General features: G+C 37.7%; 1 protein-coding gene across 2 annotated transcripts; it reads right to left on the bottom strand.

Moving 5' to 3' along the window:
* Positions 1–1529: 1529 nt before the first annotated feature.
* Positions 1530–22552, bottom strand: THAP12 (THAP domain containing 12). Of its 2 annotated transcripts, XM_081279283.1 has the most exons (5): positions 22189–22552; positions 13332–13452; positions 9778–9885; positions 6132–6168; positions 1530–3937 (listed from the first exon to the last, which is right to left on the bottom strand). In XM_081279283.1, exons 1-5 carry the CDS (start codon positions 22275–22277, stop codon positions 2004–2006), a joined length of 2289 nt encoding a protein of 762 aa, XP_081135409.1. In that variant the 5' UTR covers positions 22278–22552; the 3' UTR covers positions 1530–2003. The 2 variants fall into 2 exon arrangements, with proteins under 2 accessions (XP_081135409.1, XP_081135410.1); XM_081279284.1 differs by lacking the exon at positions 9778–9885 and having other exon boundaries at positions 22189–22550.
* Between the last annotated feature and the right edge of the window lie 6 nt (positions 22553–22558).

Raw genomic sequence — 22558 nt, 5'->3', positions numbered from 1 at the left:
AGACTCAGCCAACCTGCTGGTAGAATGCAGAAAGCCCTGATGAGACAAGCAAAAGAACCAAGCAACCCACAAAATTGAGAGAAATGATGAACTGTTTCTTTAAGCCATTAAGTTTGGGTATGCTGGTAAGCAGCAAAAGGTCACTGATGACAAACTACCTAATCCTCACAGCACAACCTTAAGGTAGGTTTTCTGGCTAAAACAAAGCAGGGTTAAAATTATTTAGAGGTCACATCATTCTCAGGAGGCCCTAAGAACTAGATGCAGGCACTGACAGGTCAGTTTTGTGTCTCCTTCACTGTCATCCTGCTGTCATAAACTTGATCAGTTCTTTCTGCCAAGAACAGCAGCATCTCATCTCTTAGCACTCTGGCTATAATAATAAGTCTTACCTTTTTATAAGCTACATGGGCAATGTGTCCTGACTGGATAAATTCACTGGGCTTGCCCATGACAGGAAATGCATTTTGGGTTATAATTCAGACTCAGCACTCCAGCAAATGCACCCATTCTGCTTTCTGAAGCTCAAATAACTTATCCCAACATAAAACAGTCCAGTGGCAGCTCTGCAATTAAATTCATCCATTTACATTTTATCCAGCAATAACACAAACCCTGCTAAAATAGGGATGAGGATGAGGCTCAGCAGTAGAGTGCTTAACTAGCAAACATGAAGCCCTAAGTTCAATCCCCAACACTACAAAAGAACAACAACAAAAAACAACAGCAACCAAACCCGCCCCCCCCCCAAAAAAAAAAAAACCAGTCAGGCAAATCATACGGTTAGTAATTTCTCAATTTAAATCAACATCTTTTTCTATACCCTAACTAGAAAACACACATACCAAGACAACAACCCCACAAAACACTTCATTTTTTAAAAAATTATACACGAACATATCTTTGTTTATTTATTTTTATGTGGTACTGAGGATTGAACCCAGTGCTTCAAATGTGCGAGGAAAGCGCTCTGTCACTGAGTCACAACCCCAGCCCCTTCATTTTGAAATTATGAAAATCATGAAGCTGGTTATCAAATATAGTTTAAAATAATTTACCATAAGAATGTTTTGGACCCAAAAAATAATGTACCTGAACTTTAAACAAAATTCACATTTTATTTAGATTGAAATAAACTATACAAAATTGATTTTCTTCACCAAAAATAACAGCAATATTTTCTGTATTATTTCTAGATAAACCGCGAAACATTTATTTTGTAGGTTTTCCAGGTTTTACTTATAAATCAAGACGAGGCAGTAGATATAGTCATGGAAAAAGAAAACAGACAAGTTGCCCATATCCACAGCCTCTGATTCTGTCTTGACCGTGAAGCAAAAGTGTTCACCATTTACCTGCTAAAATGAAGGTGTAGGCTTATGAAGACGTAGGCTCAACAAAGGAATGTAAACAGCAACAACCAGATGTGGAACAACTACAGCAAGCTCTTCCACTCAAATTTTAACTGTAACTTGTTCTTTAAGTTCTTTTGATAAAGACAAAATCTATACTGAAATCTGTTTGGTGAGCTCACAACTCTGGTTAATTCCCTTAATTGTCCATTACAGATTTTAACACACTTAAAACTCCTAATAGTCAAAGGTCAACAGTAGGCTTCATTGTAACATTTCATAAGATGCATTCTTTTCTTATACCTCCTCAAAATTTATTTCTTCAAAATTGATAATAATACCTGACAACTGGATCCATGGTAATAATACATTTTATAACCTAAAAGACTTAACTAAAACAATTTCAGAGTGCTACTAGCAGAGGTCACGCAGAGGTGAAATGTGGTACTTCCAATGCAGTCTTCTGGAAGAACAGACAATTTTTCAAAGCATGAGAGCTCAAACAGGTGCCATGTACATAGGCAGATTACCAATGGCTAATGTATTCATGAGGCCTGTAGGCAAAGATATTCAGTGATAAGTGACCTACATATACCTTACGGCTTTTCTTCCAAATATCAAATATAAGAGAAAGCCCATTTAAAAAGTCTTTTAGGTATTTTCAACAGTTTCTGAATTATCTGTAGGAAGCTCTGACTTAGTTGTATATAGTTTGATATATGTGTCTACCATTAAATCCAGATCATGTTTTATATCAAAATTTATGTTAAGCAAAGCCAAGTTACTTGACCTTTGGTCTGTCAAAGTGTTCCTCAAGTATGCTTTAAGACGCTTTCGTCCATTTTCATAGCGTTCATTCTCAACCTTCATTACAGGAAGAATACACAGGACCTTCAGCAAAGCATATACATTAGGAAAAAACTTGATATCAGGCAAATGAAGGGCTTCATAAATGGTGGATGGAAGCTCTATATCTTTCCCTCGATGTTTCCATTTGATTCTCCAACAGTGTAGCTCAGCTGAAAGCGTGTCGGGATTAGGCAAGTCACTTCTGTACATGTCAGCATGGTGCTCCTCTGATGTATTAAATTTGAGCTGTCCCATGACTGACGGTACAAGAGATAAGCATTTAAGAGCTTTGAGGTGCTGTTCTGAAAATATATCTTTAAGTTCCTGAATGATGTGTTCCACTGTTGGAACACTTAGGGTTTCTTTATAGTAACTTTCAGAGGTTAGCTGAGATTCCAGGTTACCCTGCTGAGCCCTACGAAATTTCCCAGGAAGTTTCATCTGAATATCAAGTTTGGTTGCCAAATTTGTTGCTTCCTCAAACCAAAACTCATGATAAACTTCAATATTTTCCATTACTTCATTGAGTGAATGTAGTACTGCAGTTAAGCTACTGGCAGCAAAGAAGACATCAGAAGTTTGTCCCTGGAGATTTTTCCCAAAGGCTCTTGTAAAAGATAAGACATTTTTAAGAACAACAATGGTAACAATGAAATCAAAATCTGTTACTGCACTACAGAGTACAAATGCTCGACCAGTTATACAATTATTCCATCTAATATTTGTGTCACTATTTATACCATCTAAACATAAAACAAGTGCTTGCAGGAGATCCACCAAAATTTCAAAAGCATCATGCCTGCCTGTCCACTGAGAATGGCAAATTTCCTTCAGTTCTTTACCCCTTTCTTCACTGTTCTGAAAAAGAACAGAAATTACATTGTCAAGTTCTAATAGCAGTTGTGGTGATCGATGGAAAAAAGAACAAACTTCTTCGATTGTTCCTAATGCAACAGACACCCCCATCACAGGCACTGATTTTGCCAACCACATGTTTAAGGCACAGGAAGAGCAGAGTGTGTAGATAGCTTGAGGGTATTTCTCTAAAAGTCTAGAAGCAACAACTTTCATTTTGGAAGAGAATCCGCTAGACACAATGTAAGCCTGGCCACGACAATACTCCATATTTAGTCCCCACTTCTCAGTTATGGTAGTGTGAAATTTCACAGCCAAAATTTCTGCATCAGCTTCATAAGGCAGGAAGCCCACAAATTCCTCTCTCAAGTTATGAGACTCATCTACAAACCTCACCAACACGGGAAGGTGCTCTTCCCCTGCTATGTCCACCACATCATCAGTGATAATGGAAAAGAAGTGCGAGTCTCTCACTTCCCTGAGGGTTTCTTCCCGGATGCAACTCTCACAGATCTCCAGCATCTGTTTCTGTTGTGTTTTTGAACAGAACAATGTGTTAACTGCTGTGGTCTCAAAGCGTTTTCTCAGGACCTCTTCACCAGAATTTATCCGGCATTCCAACAGGGCCTGAAAGTTATCAGGAGTGAAGAGACCTTCTGGGATTTCATCAGCCTCATGCCCGTCCAGAGGTATATTTTGTTTTCCCATAAGAATCAAAATTTCAAATAAAGATTTTAAGTACTCTTTGTTTTCCTTCTCTTCAAGGGTTAAAGGCAAAATATCTTCATCCTGTTCATCACCCCCTTCTTCTGCACTGGGGTTCTGAGCATTGCTATTGTTTGTTTCTTTATGTTTTTGTTCCTGTTCAGAAGTTTCATCAACTGGAAAACAGAGAGTTAATTTTACAATCCCATAAGAAATCACACAATACAAAGTACATTTTTGGATTGGCTAATATTTTAAAACCATAAACTCATTCATCCAACATTCACAGCATCTATCTACTAGACCACAGAGGAAGACAGAATAAAACAAAGACAACAGAAGGAGAAACACTGAGAACAGATTTTAATTATACGTGTAAATAAAGTTGGAATGATTTTTAATTAACATATATATTATACAGAACAGTGACAGTCCATGCCTTCTGAAGTAAAAGTAAATATTTATGGAGGACACTGTGTTTGGCATTTTGTGTGCATCACATTAATCTTTATTCAGGCAGATGGTATCAACCCCACTTGACAATAAATTACTTGCCCAAGGCCACAAATGCATTTATAAGGATAAAAGTGAAATTCAAATTCAAGCTTGTCTGGCTCCAAGGTCCATACAGATGCTGTTTCTACCAAACCATTAAGCCACACTTTTATATGAGAGATGAGGCAGTTATACAAACCAATCCAATATAGATTCATGTAACTGTTAGGGCTAATATTAGAAATCTTCACCTAATCTCATATTTGGATGAGAAAAGTGAGGCCCTATAGGTTAAGAGTTCTGCCGACAGTCATTCTGGTCAGTGGCAGCCCTAGGAAAATAATCCATATCTGAAGAATCACCGAACCTAGCTCTTATATAAGACTATGAGAGGGCCACCAAAAACTGTACATTTTCACTGGGGGAAGGGAAAAAAGTTCAGAAGAGAGAAGTTGCATTTGATTCTGACCCAGATAAGAAGACATGAGGGCACTTCAGTTGGTAGAAAGTATTCCAGCAACAGCACCAAGATAAAACAGAGAAGCGGGCTACCCAAATACAAAGCGAAATCTGGTGTGATTAGAGGCTGGGTAAGCTGTGCTTCCAGGCCTGCCAGAGCAACACCAGGGTTGAGCAAGGGCAGGGATTACTCTTTCCTCACCCCTCCTCAGCTCAGAGGCCATCTATTCATCATACACTACAAAGCAAACAGTGTTTTCTACACTATGCAGGTTTTTGCCATCCAGAAAGCAAGAGGTTATCCTGGATGCCCGCCTGACAGCCTGTCTCCTTTCCTCCTTCCTATATTCCTTCTGACCTCCATTACTTCTCTACTCTCAATCAACAAGTATTAATTCTATTGTTTTATTTTTTTAAAGGGATGTTCATTAAGGAGCAAAAACATAAGGTGAAAAGCTAGTCACTCTCCTTTGGATATCTTTCCATAAGTAAGTCATCTGTTTACAAGTTTCCTGAGTCTTGGCTTCCCTGCCAACAGTGTTACTCTTCCTACTTCCAACAGTGTTCCACATAACATGAAATGAGGTTCATGCCATCACCTACTTACAAATTCCTCAATGGTTCCCACTGCCACACACTACAAATTCTGGCCTCTATGGTCTCCTCTGGGTTCATTTTCTAAGTATCATGGTTTACCAGAAATTCCAATACCACCAAAGTGAGGGCACTTTCCCAAATCTAGCACCCTATTTCATGCCACTCTACTTTTGTATAGAATCTTTCCCTCCTTTCTTTGCTTGAGTCCATGTCTCCTTATCTATAAAGGGAGAATTAAAATATTACTTAACACAGAGCTCTGTGATAATTAAATGAATTAATATTAAGTACTTAAAATGATGATTTGACCTCAATAATAGTTTATGTTAATTGTAGCAACAGGAGAGAGACGAAGAGGATAATAGTAATAACAGGAACAAAAACAACTTCTAGCTGCCATTCTTTGGCAAAAGCTCAGGCATCAGCACCTGCCACTACATCCAACACACCAAGTGCCCCCCATAGCATTTATTTCTTAAATGTTTACCAAAAACCTATTATGCACAAGTTGGGTAGACATAAATGTCTGCCCTTCCTTCCCTGCCCTGGGATACTGTCTGTGTTCCTGACACCCGAACCACATAGAAAGCAACACATTTTCAAGGCCAGCACAGGGCAAAGTGTGTGGCTTGGCAGAACTCAACAAAGACAAACTAAGACTTTAGTCTCTGATAATTTCAGACCACAGGACAAAGCTGACACACTCTTACATCCATTCTCAAGGTAGGTTGTGGACATAAAACATATTTATTTGTTCTTACCAGATCAAGGCCTTTTAAAAAGGCATTCAGAAGCTGAGTCATTAACACTATCACTTACTTTTTTTCTGTTTCAGTGTCCTGATTTCATCTTCACTCTAAATAACAAAAAAAGAAAGAAAGAAAAAATGAACAAAAGAAAGAAAAAAAAACATGTTTTAGAAAACTGACCTCTAGTGTATCATCTTAAACGCAAATAAAAACCTATTCTGAATTGTTTTACTCTTTCAAGAGCATAATTTATATTAAATATGTTCTTCAAACAGATGATAAGAAAACCAGAATAATAATTATTTGCTAATTACTCCAAGCTTATAATAAAGTCCTAGAGGGGAAAAATATATCACTTATTTTCTCCCTAAAAACCCTAACTTTAGGTTATAAGTGTTTACTAAATAATAAAGGGAATGAAAAGTATACCAAGGCACTTGAAATCAAATTCAAGAGGAAGTAAATTATCTCCCTTCCCAATCTAACCTTGGAGATGCCTCCTAAGAGGGAGGCTGCTGAATTGTAGAACCTAACAAAAATGATGAGGATTCCCTGGGAAGTAGAATTAACAGAGTGCCAGCATGGAGAAGAAATGAATGCATATAGCATAGTTTATGCACTATGACCCCTACACAGGATTAGATGGAGGAGGAACTTTCCAGCTGAGTCCTTTACTCTCCCTCCAAACCTCAGTGATAATCAGATCACAACCCACCCATTACTTTTGTGGAAGGAAAGTACCAGTGCCAGTTATAGCTGGGACCACACAGTACCCACTGAACAGCTCTGGACATTCTGCTGATAAGAATGTCTCCAGGCAGGTCAACCTGCAACACTCCCTCCTTAACTGGTGGGCTGCCCAGTTACAAGGCTGGAAGACCTGGAAGTGTGCCTGCTATGAAGTATTCGATGTTTCCTAAGAGGGAGAGTTACAGGGGCATGACAGCTACTGGACAGGAAGTGATTAAGCTCCTCACCCCTGGCACAAATTACTAAGAAGAAAAGGCCCTTTGAAAATACTCATTAAAATAATATGTCAGCATTTATGTATAAGAAGTTTCAGAAAAATAGAAATAACAGAGGTAAGAAGTGCATGAAGAAATTAAAACTGAGAATTTCCCAGAATTTAAAAGATATAAGTCCCAGGGTGGGGAAGCAGCTTAGTGGCAGAGTGTTTATCTAGCATGCATGAGGCCCCAGTTTAATCCATAGTTCCACAAAAAAATAAATACGTAAAGAAATTGTAAATAAAGACATAAGTCTTCAGATAATGGTCAATATGCTAGATAAGAAAAAAATTCTCTCTCTCACACACACACACACACACACACACACACACACACATATATATATATATATATATATATAGTTCAATGAAATTTTAAATGTCAAATATAAAAAAAATTATAAAAGTTTTAAGAGAGAAAAGGTAGATCACCCAAAAAGAATAGAAATAAAGCTGGTGTCAGATTTCAACAGCAAGAATGAAGGCAAAAAACTAGGGAGAGGGCTGGGGTTGTGGTTCAGTGGTAGACCACTTGCCTAGCATGTGAGAGGCACTGAATTGGATCCTCAGCACCACATATAAATAAATTAATTAAATAAAGGTATTGTGTCCATCTACAACTAAAACAAAACAAAAACAAAAAACTAAGAAGAATCTTCTCCCACTGACTATGTGCACCCTCAATGCATCACTTAGTAACATGTCAAATAAAAAAATATAACCACCCCACCTCCACAAATTGAGATGGGGGTATAGCTCAATCACAGAGCACCTGCTTAGCACACACGAGGCTTTGGGTTCAATCCTCAGAACCAAAAAAATCTGACATTTTCAAAAATTTGACTTTGTGTGTTCCTAAAAGTATTTTAATAGTTTCTTCAAAGAACCAGCATTTAGACTTATCAATGATTGCTGTTATTTGGCAGCTATTTTATTGGGTTTCTTAAATTCATGGATGGAACTAATTATTATAATAAAAATGTCAATTCAAAGCAATTATATGATGAAAATCCCAGAGGATTTCTAGAACTTGATACAAGAATTCTCAAATTCATATGGAGGAATAAAGGTTCACAAATAGCTAAGAAAGTTTTGAAAAAGAAGAGCTTAAAAGTCACTCTATTTGAAAGTAAGATATATTACAAAACCATAGTAGTAAAAACAATGTGGCACAGATGTAAACAAACAATCCAGTGGAACAGATCCAGAAGCAGCCTTGTGTTAAACCTGGTATAGGGCTGGGGATGTGGCTCAAGCGGTAGCGCGCTTGCCTGGCATGCATGTGGCCCGGGTTCGATCCTCAGCACCACATACAAACAAAGATGTTGTGTCCGCCAAAAAACTAAACAATAAATACTAAAATTTTTTTTCTCTCTCTCAAAAAAATAATAAAATTCTCTCTAAAAAAAAAAAAAACCTGGTATATAACGAAGGTGGTATTTTTTATACCACTGGAGGAAAGGATGAATTCATTAACAAGATTATTGTTAGGGTTTGGATCTTAAATGTCCCCAAAAGGCCCACATGCCAGTCTGAGGCATTGCTGGGAGGTAGTGGAACCTTTAGGAGGTAGGGCCCAGTAATAGGAATCTAGATCCCTGGGGGCGTGCTCTAGAAAAAATACAGTAGGACCCTGGCCCTTTCCTCCTTTTGCTTCCAAACTGCCATGAGGTAAGCTGCTTTGCTCCACCATGAGCTCCCTCCCAAAGTACTGTTTCGCCATAGGCTCGAAAGGAACAGATCCAGCTAACAATGGACTAATACCTTTGAAACCATGAGCCCCAAATAAACCTTTCAGTTGTCCCATATATTTGTCATAGGAATGGGAAATTAACACAGCCACATCAAAAAACCTAATTTTTCATAAGGAGAAATATAAAGTTAAATTTCACTTGGACACCATACAAAGTCCAAATGGACCAAAGATCTAAATATGAAATGTAAACATTTAGAAAAATTAGATATTATCTTAAAAAACATTTAATAGATGAATTGATAATGATATATATTAAATATACTACCTAACTACCTAAGAGAAATGGAAATAATAGTGGAAGAAGGAAACACAGTAAAACAAAATAAAGGCCTTGCCAGTGACAATGAGAAACAGAAACCATGGACTTAAGGAGTCTGAATAGCTTAATTTTGTTCACTTAAGGTCAACAAAAACCGAAAATGATCAGAACTGAAAAATATCAAAGGAATATAGAAATACATGTAAATTATGCTGTATTCAAAGATTTAAAGCTTTTCTAACCCATGTCAATATTTTAATAGTGACAGAATCCTCATCTCTAAAACAATCCATGCCTCAACTTTTATCTCTTCCTTCTCTTTATCCCTTTGTGCTTGATTCTGGAAACCTACCTCAGCTCCATTTTCCTTAATACCAAAGAAAAAGTAGCTCTTCTGATTATCCCCAGTCCCAAGAATAAAATGAACTAGTGGCCTGAAAGTGGCAGCACACTTGAGCCTAAGTCAACTAGTATCAACTGGTTGGCTAAATTCAAGGGAGGTTTTCCAATTTCAACTGTACCAAAACAGATTAATTATCTTACATCCAGTTTTACTTAGTAATCATAGAATTTGTTTCCCATTATGTTACGTTTGAAATAGAGAACAACTTGGGTCAATTTTTAATATAAATGCACCTTTATTTGACTTCACAGTATTATGGGGAGGTGGGAAATCTGAAAGTACAAAGACATACCAATTCTTTTATTCGTTTTCTGTGTCTACTATGTGGATTGTTCAAATGACTGGTAAGATCAAATATTGTTGGTATTGCATTATCTCGAAGAACTGTCCTATAAGGACTCTGAAAAAGAAAAATGTGTTAATTCAGAGATGGTCCTTCAGAAAAAATAAAATTCTATATTAAAGATTTCTCCAGTATTTCTTTAGCTCTAATATACAGACTTGCAGAATCTGATGTCAATTTAAGTTGGTCTATACTTCTGTTTTTGTATTTGCCCTTTTGGTAATCTTACTATTATAAATTAAGAAACTGAATTGATAGTAGGTAAAAAAAAGGTACTTAAATTTTGTACATGTATTTCTAATTCAGTTTCCCAGCCACTTCATCTGTTCTATCTTTCCATGAGCCCACCAGGCTATAGGATGTACAAATCTCCCAAATAACCTACCCTCCTGTATGTCCTACAACAATGCTTCCCTCCTTACCTGCTGTTCACATCACTTTTGCTAATATTACTGAGAAGCACCAAGGCACAGTGAAAATAATATTGCACTGGGACCCAGGAGATCTAGGAACTAATCCAAAATCAACTAGTGATTCACTAATAGCCCCTTAGCTAAATTAGTTTCCTTTTGTGGACCTCCTCTTTTGATTCAGGTACTGACTAGATAAACATTTCTCAAAATGAAACTATGCACACATTAGTGATCAGAACGCTTGCCATTTCAGTTGTACCACTATCACTTCCATACAATCTATTTAGTTAACCCTGTCTTAAGCAACCAAAACCGTAAGAATAACCTTTAACAGGCTATTTATATTTTAAATACATATTATAAAATCCTAATATAAAAATAGACTCAAGAGCAACAACTCACATACATAATCATTTTTGCAAACCCTACACTGGGTATTTTAAATTCCCTTCTAGCTCCAATGATCTTATTATTGAAGGATGATTATTCTCTATTTTACTTCCTGTTAATTAATACAACTTAGCTAGAAGCTAGATCCATACCTAGATGATGACAGTTCTCCACAGTTGGCCCAGAACAAACTAGGTGGGACAGGAAGTTTATTAAGAGGGTAACAGATGAATAACTTCTATTATACCCTTGGCTAGTCAAAAGAAACACTAACTTTACTTTCTCCTTTAAGTTGCTATGGAAAACACCACACACACACACACACACACACACACACACACACACACACTCTCTCTCTCTCTCTCTCTCTCTCTCTCTCTCTCTCCATTTAAAAAACTTTCTTGGGAGCAGTAATTGTTTCAAAGCTGACTATTGAAGTATATTCAAATATATCAAGCAAAAATAATAACCCTTCTAAATAAGTTTTTTCATCCAGAGAACAGAGGTTAGAAAGGACTGAAGGGAAAATATGTATCTAAATGGAACAAATGATCTTGGGTTTTATCCAAAAGATACTACACTTCGGAAGGATTTCTATTCAGAGACAGTATTTTCCACTTCAATCCCATGCATCACAAAAAAACACAAAGAAGGAAATAAGATTTCTTAATGATACGCTTCTAGCACCTGGCTAGTGATCCTGAGTCTACTGGGGAGTTTGATCAGGAATCAGAGACACAACCACTGAAAGGAGCAAAACCTCAGATATCCTAAGCTTCCCATCTTTCCCATTGAGCAAAAGCCTTAAAAATAAACAAACATATACACACATACAGTCAACTCTTGATATGTTAGCAATTATTAAGTAAAGGAAGGGATAAAACACTCAATGAATTTTAAAAATTTGAATTAATTTGCTATTTTTTTTAGCAAATAAAGCAAAGACCAGAAAACGAGTCAAAAACGTGACATTTTATAAATACTTATTTATAATTATATATGACAAAAAAGTTATATGCAATTTATTTTAATTCAGTATCAAGATTTAATCTTTTTAACAGCTGATTTAAGGTTTGTGCAAACAGTATTAATCTTACTTTACTTTGGGGGGTGGCAGGGATTGAACCTAGAGGCGCTTAATCACTGAGCCACATCCCCAGCCTGTCCCCCTTTTATTTTGAGATAGGGCCTTGCAAAGTTGCTGGGGCTAGCTTTGAATTTATGATCCTCCTGCCTCAGCTTCCCCAGCCACTGAGATTACAGGTGTGCACCACCATGCTCTGAATATTAATCTTAACTCTAGCATCAAAGATAATAAAACATTTGGCTTTGGCTGAATTAGTCATGAATATTTACTAATGAGTACATAAATGCCAAACTAATGAGGCAAAAACTCTTAAACATTTTAATACAGATATCAGATAATCCAGCTTTTAATACCAGCATCATCTTATACATACAGATAAAGAACATTTTTCACATTTGGGTTAATTTATTTGAGACTGACAAATCATTCAGAAATTATAAAAACAAAATCTCACCTTTTTGTTCTATGCTCTGACTAAACAAGAATACAAGAGTACACTACATTTTAAATTTCTCACATTGATATGGTTGGAATTATCCAATTAAAAAACCATATTTATGACTAAAATAAAAATGCATAGGGCATTTAAATAATCTGGGATATTTTTACTTAGTGTCAAGAACATAAAAGCAGTTTGCCTTTTAAACATATAAAACCTCTTATTTTGGTTGATCATTATTACGCTCTTAACAAAGCAAGGCAAAAAAATATCCCTCAAATATTCGTGATTAAACTGTTGAACCGGAATTGGCTCACCTCCCAATGACTTCACAAGTATCTGCTTCAATTAATTTTGAGAAATAAAATAACCCAATCATTCTTTAGTTTTCTGATGCCTCTGCAAAATGTATCTGAAAAAAATATCAAAATAAATTGCTGCATAACAATATATAGTGTACCTTCAAATAAAGTTTATCTCGATATCTGAGATGATACATTACTTATACCTAAACAAGAACACTGTATATATTATTTACCAAAACTTTGTTCCTTACTAATTATAAAGTGTTTCACTTTTGCTTCATTTCAATCAAATCTGACCTATTTGTGCCCTTTATGCATCACAGCAGTAACAGAATCCTAGAGGGTTAAAAATCTAGGTCTGGTCTAATCTCATTAGAAACTGGGGCCCAGAAAGGGGAAGGTCTGAATGCAAAGCTTCAAATTGCTGATGGAAATGTTTTTTTCAAATTACCTATGATTTATTTCCTACAGTATCTAGCATGTAAAAATTAATTGTTGGTTCTAAGAGTACATTCAAAAACATGAAAACAAAGAGCACTACTCATAGATGAAGATATCACTTATGAAAAAGTTCTAGAGGAATTGCTCCAAGTTAAAACATCATCTTAAACACAGTATTATGATCATCTAGAACTGTCTAGAGGATTAAAAGTGGTCACCTCTGGTGAGTGGGAAAGGAGCATCAGGAATAGGGGAATTAAGAAAACCTCAGAAATTTTAGAACAAAATAGAAGCTATTCCACTCCAAATTTATCTTCATTTTTTTTTTTTATAATTGTGGGGTAGAGGGATACCTTTCAATTATTAAAACTTACATTTCCAATCAGACAGAAAGAGAGAGAAAGAAACCAAGTTCTCCTATTACTTACAGTTCTACAGATCATAGAGGTCTCGAAGTGTTTGGCACATAATCGATAATGTTTATTTAGTTGATCAGGTGTTTTATCTTCCAAGTCAGCTCTCCTACAATTCTCCACCCACTTCTGGCATCTATAAATAAAACCAAAATACAATCACAAAACATGAGCTAAACGTTTAAATTTCAGCATTTGGTTTTAAAGCAAATACATATTAATAACAATGAGTTCCTGCTCCCCTCCCCTAGAAAATAATTTGGAGAAGTTGATTAATAACAAAGTGAGAGTTGGAAGGGACCTTAGACATCATATAGTATGAACCCTTTGATTATAGACAAGATTAAGAAGTAATGTGCTTAGTTATGTCCAAATTCAGCAGCAACATCGTTGGAGAGGACTCAACCATCAGCAGTAAAAGTGAAAAAGTTGTACAAGGCCAAAAGTCTAATATTCCTTTCAGAAATTAAGCAAATGAAACAACACCATTACTGCAGAAAATCAGCAGGTAGAAGTACAATATATAACTAGAGTTTCTTGGGGAAGCATGAAGACTATATTTAATCTAAAATGATACACAAACTAGATTACAAGTTCCATGAATGCAGCAACTGTGTCTACACCATCCAACACACAGAAAATATTAAGATCCTGAACAAGATAAAGTCCATGTCCTCTTAAGTGCTTAGCTAAGAGGTTATTTGCAGAATTGTAGCTCAGTGATAGAATGTTTGCCTAGTATGTGTGAGGCGCTGAGTTTAATTCTTAGCACTGCAAATAAATAAATGGTCCATTGGCAACTAAAAAAAATTTTTTTTAGAAAAAGAAAACACTAACTAAAAGCACAACCAAACATTACTATATACCCAAAAGAATGACTATAGTATAAAAGGCATAATACCAAATGTTGGGGAGGTAAAACAACTTTACCCATGGACAAAAGAAAGGATAAACTGGTATGTTCATTCCATGGAATGGGACTTGCCGATGGAGTGAACAAACTGCCTGTGATCACACAAATCATGTTAAGTGGAAAAGGCCAAAAATACCTATTATGTGAACAGGCAAAACTCATCTATGGTTTTGTTCAGAAAAAGTTAACACAGATCATATGCCTAAAATTGCCTTCCCCAGAAAGGCTTGTTAAAGAGTGTCTGGGAATTAGCTGGTAAATAGTTGTCCACACTGATATAAAATACTTCCTAACTGGTAAGGTGGCACTGTGCCTACACTGTGCAAACAATATGATTTATAATGAATAACTGCCCTCCTTCTGGGAGTCTGGAACTTTTGAATATACTAGGCAGAAGTTGCTTATTGACCAGGCCCTAATAAAAACCCTGGGCACTGAGTCGCTAACGGACTACTCTAGGGAGAAACGTAGCCCATAGATTGCTGCATTTCCTGGGGGAAAATGGTCTCTGAACTCTATGGGAAGGATAAAGTATAAGGAAGCCTCAATGAACTCCTCTTAATTCTGCTGGTGTCTTTCCCACTCATGATTCAGATGTATACCCTTACTATAATGCTGTAATATATCTTAGCTATGAGTACCACCACGTGGAGAGTCCCATGAGTCCTTCCTATGAATCTCCAAAGAGGGGGTGGTTTAGGGTTCCCCAACACAGTGAAAGTCAGTGTAGATACCACTGGAGAGAGGTAACAACTGACAGTAGGCATAAAAGAGGCCTCTAGGATCCAAGTAATGCTCTGTATCTCAAATAAAAAAGCTTCTCCTCGTTCTTCTCCCTGCCTCCAAAACCTAACTTACCTAAATTATGTGAAAGTATACTAATCTAAAGTAGTTATTGCTAGAGCAATTAGATAATGACTAGGAGGGCCACAGAGGAAAAGGAGTTTAGAGTGCTAGCAATACCCTATTTTTAAAAAAAATTTCATGGACATGTCATTCTGAAAGTCCAAACATGATGTAGGCTTATGATTTGTGATCTGTGCATGTTTTCACATCAATAAAGTTATAAAAATTATTTATGATCACAGTCTTTCCTACATACATGTATACATGTATATATTCTTAATATATTATTTATATATTTGTGTGTACATGTAGTACACACACATACATTCACACAGTTATATAAGTATCTCTCACATTTTTACCAACATCTCCCCTTTCCCAGTTTTGTCATTGTTTTGCTTCCTGTATTCCAGACTGTGGGTTTTTCCTTTAATAAAGTGGATTCACATATTTCTTTCCATCACTAATACCTTTTTATCTATCAATATGTATCATTATAGACATTAAAACTGAGAACAATTTAAAAATGTTTATTAATTCATTAATAACCTCCTTTCATGTTAACATATGAATATTTTAATGGAAATATACTTTCAAAATAAACCACATACTTTGGATTAGACAGAGGGGAGGGAAGGGAGGGGAGAGGATGTGGGGGTAGGAAGGATATTATGATCTTATGTGCATATACAAGTACATGACTGGTGTGACTCTATATCACGTACAATGGAAGAACGAGAACTTATACTCCATTTATTTATGATGTATCAAAATGTATAACTAATTTAGAACAACAAAAAAATCCCACATTTAGTGAGAATGATATTTTCCATCTCTGCAATTCTCTTTAATATATAACTTAAAGATACATTCTCAGCTCTGCTTCTGTTTTTAATATGTCCACGAATCCAGCCTTATATTAATATGCAGTTTTTAAAAATATATTTATTTTTTTGGTGTAGATGGACACAACACAATGCCTTTATTTTTATGTGATGCTGAGGATCGAACCTGGGTCCCGCCCATGCTAAGCAAGCCCTCTACCACTGAGCCACAATCCCAGCCCCTTAATATGCAGTTTTAAAAGGCTATTAAAACCTCCTCCCTGGTGGATGTGGTGGTACAAGCCTATAATCCCAACGATCCAGAGGCTGAGGAAGCAGTAATCCCAAATTTGAGGACAGCCTCAGCAACTTAGCAAAACCCTCAGCAATTTAGTGAGACCCTGTCTCAAAATAAAAGAACTGGGGCATGTAGCTCAGTGACAAAGTGCCACAGCATTCAACCCCCCACTACCCTAAATTTTTTTTTTTTAAATCTAGAAAGCGCAATACATAACATCCAAGCAATAATGCCATTTTGTGTTATATAGCCCCCAAAATTCCACTGCATATTCCTGAGAGCATGAGCATGAAAAAGAACAATAACATCAGTGTTATGAAAATAGCGTTGACACTGCAGACTCCCTGAGAGTCTTGGGAACTGCTAAGGTCTGAATGTCTGTATTCTCCCCAAATTCACATGTTGAAACTTAAACTCCAGTGCAGTGCTTTTGGAAGGTGGGTAATCTGGGAGTGATTAGGTCGTGAGGGCAGAGCCCTCAAGAATGGGTTTAGAGCCCTTATAAAAGGGACCCAAAAGAACTTGTTTGCCCATTCTGTCATATTAGGATACAGCAACAAGGTACCCACCAATGATGCTGAAAGCAAGCCCCTCACCAGATAAATCTGCTGTCACTTTGACCTTAGAATTCCCAGGCTTCAAAACTGTGAGAAATGAATTTGTTGTTTATAAATTATCCAGTCTAAGGTATTTTGTTATAAAATTTGTTGATTAACAGATTACTTGGTCTAAAATACAAACCTTTGTGAGTCCCCAGAAAACCACTGTTTTTTACAATTTTACAAGACAGAGAACTCTCAATTAACTTTGATTAAACTGCCAAAGGAACCTAGAAGACAACCATCACCATCACTGCCTCATAGGCAAATAGGCACTAACTGCCTGAGATGGAAGAAGAGTGCTTCAATTGCCCAACTCACTCTAATGGGTGCAATTCATTGATTTGGGCCTGAGCCCGGCTGAGAGCTGCCCCTAGGTACCTCCTGCCAAGACTCTGCTTAGGCAAGCTACCTTGAGACAACCAAAATTTTGAGCAATAATTTTTTAACTTTAATTTTCAGTAATCAGTGACCTCCATGCTCCTGCCCTAAGCTAAGCTGATCATATAATTTCACTTAAAAAAAAGAAAAGCATATCAATGGCATTTTTTCTAAACCAATAAGAACTATTATGTATGTAAAATTATACATTTTGTTCATTACTGATTATGCTCTTGAATTTTTAATTATTTCTAAATATCTGTTCCTAAAAGTGTACATGGAATTTATAAATATGATAGATGGGAAATGCACTGTTTAATAGCATTAAATATATTATCTTAGTTGTCAGTTAACAATGTCAATTAACTTCAACAGGTAGGTTGGTAACACACCCTTTATCAACCTTCCTTACTACCCGTTTATAGGAAAAAAAAAAAAAAAAAAAGAAGAACTACTTCTTTGTACAGATTAACTGTGGGCACAGTGAAAAGGAAACTGAAAAGTTACTTTGAAGACATTATGTTAAATAAAATAAACCAGACATAAAAAACAAATCTTGGGGCTGGGGATGTGGCTCAAGCGGTAGCGCGCTCGCCTGGCATGCGTGCGGCCCGGGTTCGATCCTCAGCACCACATACCAACAAAGATGTTATGTCCGCCGAGAACTAAAAAATAAATATTAAAAAAAAAATTCTCTCTCTCCTCTCTCTCTCTCTCTCCTCTCTCACTCTCTCTTTAAAAAAAAAAAAAAAAAAAAAAAACAAAAAACAAATCTTATTATTCCACCTATCTGAGGTACCCAGAACAGGCAAGTTTACAGAGACTGAAAGTGTATTAGAGGTTACCAGAGACTAGGGACAGAATAATGAGAAGTGACACTTCAAGGTTACAGAGGTATTTTTTTGGCATAATGAAAATGTTTTGGAAACGGTGGTGATTGTTGCATAACATTGTAAATATAATCAATACCACTTAACTGTACACTTAAAAATGGTTAAAATGGGGCTGGGGTATAGTTGAGTGGTAGAGCTAGCATGTGTAAGGTCTTAGGTTTGATCCTTAATACCACAAAAATAAAAATAAAAATGGTCAAAATGATCAATTTTGTTATATATACCTCACCAAAAAATTTAAAATAATGTAATATACCAAAAGCCATTGAATTATACACATTAAATGAGTGAATTATATGTGAATTATATCTCAATAAAGATATTTTTAAAAAAGAGTTCAGAAAAATTTATTATTTGGTCTTGAACTATTCAAAGGGCTCTTACATGAAACAGGGAACAGACTTGCTCAGTGTCAATCTGGGGACAAAACTAAATCTCCAAAGCATAAATGACAGGAGGCAGATTTGCACTCAAAACAAGAAAGAAACAATAGCTGCTGCTGTCCAGGATCTCAAGATGTCTCTCACAAAGAAACCTGGAGTATTTTAGCAAAGGCAGATACCACCTGTCAGGAATGCATATGGCTCTCCAGAGTCCATGAGTGCCTTTATGGTGAAATGCAAAACTGGATTTGTTTTGTTTTCAGGAAAGAGTCCTTATTTTAGATTCTCAAAAGGGACAATAACTCCAAAGAAGGTTAAAAGCCATGACTACTGAGGGAATTTCAGCATTCCAAGAAGACCTAAAATTCCTTTCAAATCTGAGAATATAATCCCCAATAGACCATATTTCCCTGAATATAATGAAAAGAGCACTCAATTACATATGGACAGAAATCACTAGTATCCCTTAATCTGTTGTTTCCCATTCCTCCTGTCCTCCACTCCTTGGCACCCACAAATCTGCTTTCTGTCTATGGATTAATCTATATTTATGTTTTATATAAATGGAATCATACAATATATGATCTTTTATATCTGGCTTCTTTCACTTAGCATAATGTTTGAAGTTCACCTATATATCAACAGTAGCAGTACTTCATTATTTTTTATGGTAGAACAATATTCCACTGTATTAGTACATATTTTGTCTGTTCATTCAAGCACTGACAGACTTGGGGTTATTTCCATCTTTTTTGAGTATTGTAAGCAGTGCTACTGTGAATGTGTGGTATGTGCTTTTTAAAAAAAAATTTTAAACACCAGTTTGCAATTCTTTTGGCAATATACCTTGGAATGGAACTGCTGGGTGGTATGGTAATTCTATGTTTAACTGTCACCTCACTATGGTTTTGATTTAAACTTCCCTAATAACTATTGGTAGGGACCATCTTTTCAAGTGCATGTTAGTCATCTGTATCTCCTCTTTGGAGAAATATCTATTCTGGTCCTTTGCCCATTTCCTCACTGGGTTATTTGTCTTTTGATTGTTGAATTTAAGAGTTTTTTTTAAAAATATATTTGTATTCTAGACTCATCCGTTCTATTCTTTACAAACATCTTCTTTCATTCTTTCCACCTTTTGGTAATGTCTCTTGATAAACAAAAGTTTGAGTCAGATGTGGTCATGCAGGCCTATGATCCAGTGACTTGGGAGATTCAGGCAGGAAGATCACAAGTTTGAGGCCAGGCTCAGCAATTTAATGAGGCCCTAAGCAACTTATCAAGACACTGTCTCAAAAAAAATAAAAGGGCTGGGAATGTGGCTCAGTGGTAAAGCACCTCTGGGGTTCAATCCCCAGTACCAAAAAAAAAAAAAAAAAAAAAAAAAAGTTTATTTTGATGATGCCCAATTCATGTATTTTTCCTTTTATTTCATGTGTTTTGGTTTCATATCTAAGAATCTGCTGCAAATTCCACAATTTCTTTTTTTTTTTTTTTTTTTTTAAAAGAGAGAGTGAGACGGGGCGGGGGGGGAGAGAGAGAGAGAGAGAGAGAGAGAGAGAGAGAGAATTTTTAATATTTTATTTTTTAGTTCTCGGTGGATACAACATCTTTGTTGGTATGTGGTGCTGAGGATCGAACCCGGGCCGCACGCATGCCAGGCGAGCGCGCTACCGCTTGAGCCACATCCCCAGCCCAAATTCCACAATTTCTTCTAACAGTTCAATGGTATTAGTTTCATGTTTAGGCCATTTAAATATTAGCCATTTTGAGTTCATTTTTGCATATGATATGAAGACAGACATCGATTTTTTAATATCAAGCCTTTCAAACTTCACATGACCCAAATCAAACTTTTAATATCCCACCACCAGGGCTGGGGATGTGGCTCAAGCGGTAGCGCGCCCGTCTGGCATGCAGCGCGGCCCGGGTTCGATCCTCAGCACCACATACAAACAAAGATGTTGCGTCCGCCATAACTAAAAAATAAATATTAAAAAAAATTCCCTCTCCCCTCACTCTCTCTTTAAAAAAAAAAAAAATCCCACCACCAACTCTACTGTTCCCAGTGTTTCCTGTCTCAGTAAATGCTCAGGTTAAAAATTTCAGAAGTCATTCTTGATTCCTTTTTTTTTTTTTAAACCTGTAAACTATTGACATCATCTTCAAATCTTATCTCAAATGAAACAATTTGCCACCTCCTCTTTTACTAATCTGGATTATTGCAATAGCCTTTAACTAGTCTTACCACTTTGCCTTTGCCTCTCTACAAGTTAACAAGCAGTTAGTGATCCTGTTAAAATTTCTCTGCTCTAAACCCTATCTTAGAATAAACGCCAAAGTTTTCTATGGACTACAACTTCCTGTACAATTTGTTCCTCTTATACACACCCTTTCTGGTTGCATCAACAAGCATGCCCTGTCTTTGCACTTATTGTTTGCTGAGTCTGGAATGCTCTTCCCCAAGATATCTTCATGGCTGGCCCCCTCACCTACTTTTTAGCTCTTTGCTCAAATTCCCCATTTTAACAAGGCCTTCTCTGATCACTCTACTTAAAATAACAATTATGGACTGGGGCTGAAGCTCAATGGCAGAGCACTGGCCTAACAAGTGTGAGGCACTGGGTTCCATTCTTAGCACGACATAAAAATAAACAAATAAAATAAAGGCATGCTGTCCATCTGCAACAACAAAAATAAATAAATAAAAACGTAAAATAGCAATTATGCCTTCCCTGCTACCACTAATTTCCCTCCAATCTTTGCTTCATTTTTCTCCATGGTATTTATTACTATCTGACACACTACTGTATATATTTTACATGATTGCACCCCCCACCCCCAGAACGCAATCTCCTTGAGTAGGGACTTTTGATTTTTTTCAACTGTACCCACCAGTGCTCAAAACAATGCCATGCACATAGACCTTCAACAAATATTTGTTGAATTAATAAATAGCATGCTATAGCTATATCATAACCGCCTGTTGATATATTCCCCCCAATGACAGCGACACTGGCTCATTCACCGCTGTATTCCCAGCACTTAACATTTGTGTTCGGCACATAGTAGGCAATGCTTTTAAATGACTGAATCAACAAGAAAGGCTTATGCAACATTCTCAATCTTTCCAACAGTCCCTACTCTATCACTTCCTAAATGTAAGTTCGGTATGTGGGTTACCTCAAAAAGGTTTCAATATCAATTCCCACGCCCTCACGTGTATTCCCTGATAGCCCCACAATAACCAAGAGAGATTATGAGTAACGGTCAAAGCCTGAACTTTATCATTGTGTAATGACAAGTCCGAAGAAAGGAATAGTGGCCATCAGACTCGAGATCAAAGCCGGCGGGCGGCAGGGTTCCGAACAGAAACGCTGTCTTGGGGTGGGGGATGGCAAGGAGAAAGAAAGGCCCAGGTGACCACAACTGGAGTCCAAGTCCCAGTTTGACAGCTCAAGAAATGAAAGTCCAAAGAAGAAGGCGACTTGCCCGAGATCACACAGCAAGTCAATCAGGGTGAGAGCCCACCTCATCCCGCCTCCGCGCCAAACCCCAGCCAGCGCACGTGCTCCGAAGTCCCCTCCACCCGCCGGCCAGCAGCGAGTCCCTTCTGTGGTCCAAGACTAGCGGACAACAGAGTGCGGTACCTCCCAGGGCCCTCGGCCCAGAGCCTGCGGCCGGCAGCGCGCACCGCGCAGGTGGGCCCGGCCGCCCGCTCCAGGGCGCCCTTACCTGGCCGGATCCCGCGGGAACCTGAAGAAGGCCAGGTCGGACTGCGTGCTCTTCCGCGTGCAGTTGGGGGCAGCGCAGAAGTTCGGCATCGTCGCCCGCCTGCCGGCCGGCCCAGCCCTCCCCTCCCCGCCTCCTCAGGGCAGCCACCCGCCCGTCGGGGCCGGGGAGGAGAGCCAGGCCGGCCGGCCGGCTCGGCAGGGCCGGCGCGCGGGGAGGGGCGGGCGCGCGAGAAGCCGCGAGGGGCAGGAGGGGCGCGCGGTCCGAGGCCGGGCTGGGGACGCGGCTCCACAGTGCTGTGAGCGGCCGGGAGGATTTACCGCCACCGCCGCCGCCGCCGCTGGTGCACCTCCCGCCCGCCCGGGACGCTGCC

Source organism: Spermophilus citellus, assembly GCF_964194105.1.
Source record: "Spermophilus citellus genome assembly, chromosome: 2".
In the NCBI taxonomy this organism is placed as follows: Eukaryota; Metazoa; Chordata; class Mammalia; order Rodentia; family Sciuridae; genus Spermophilus; species Spermophilus citellus.
This window is presented reverse-complemented; position numbering and strand designations above follow the sequence as displayed.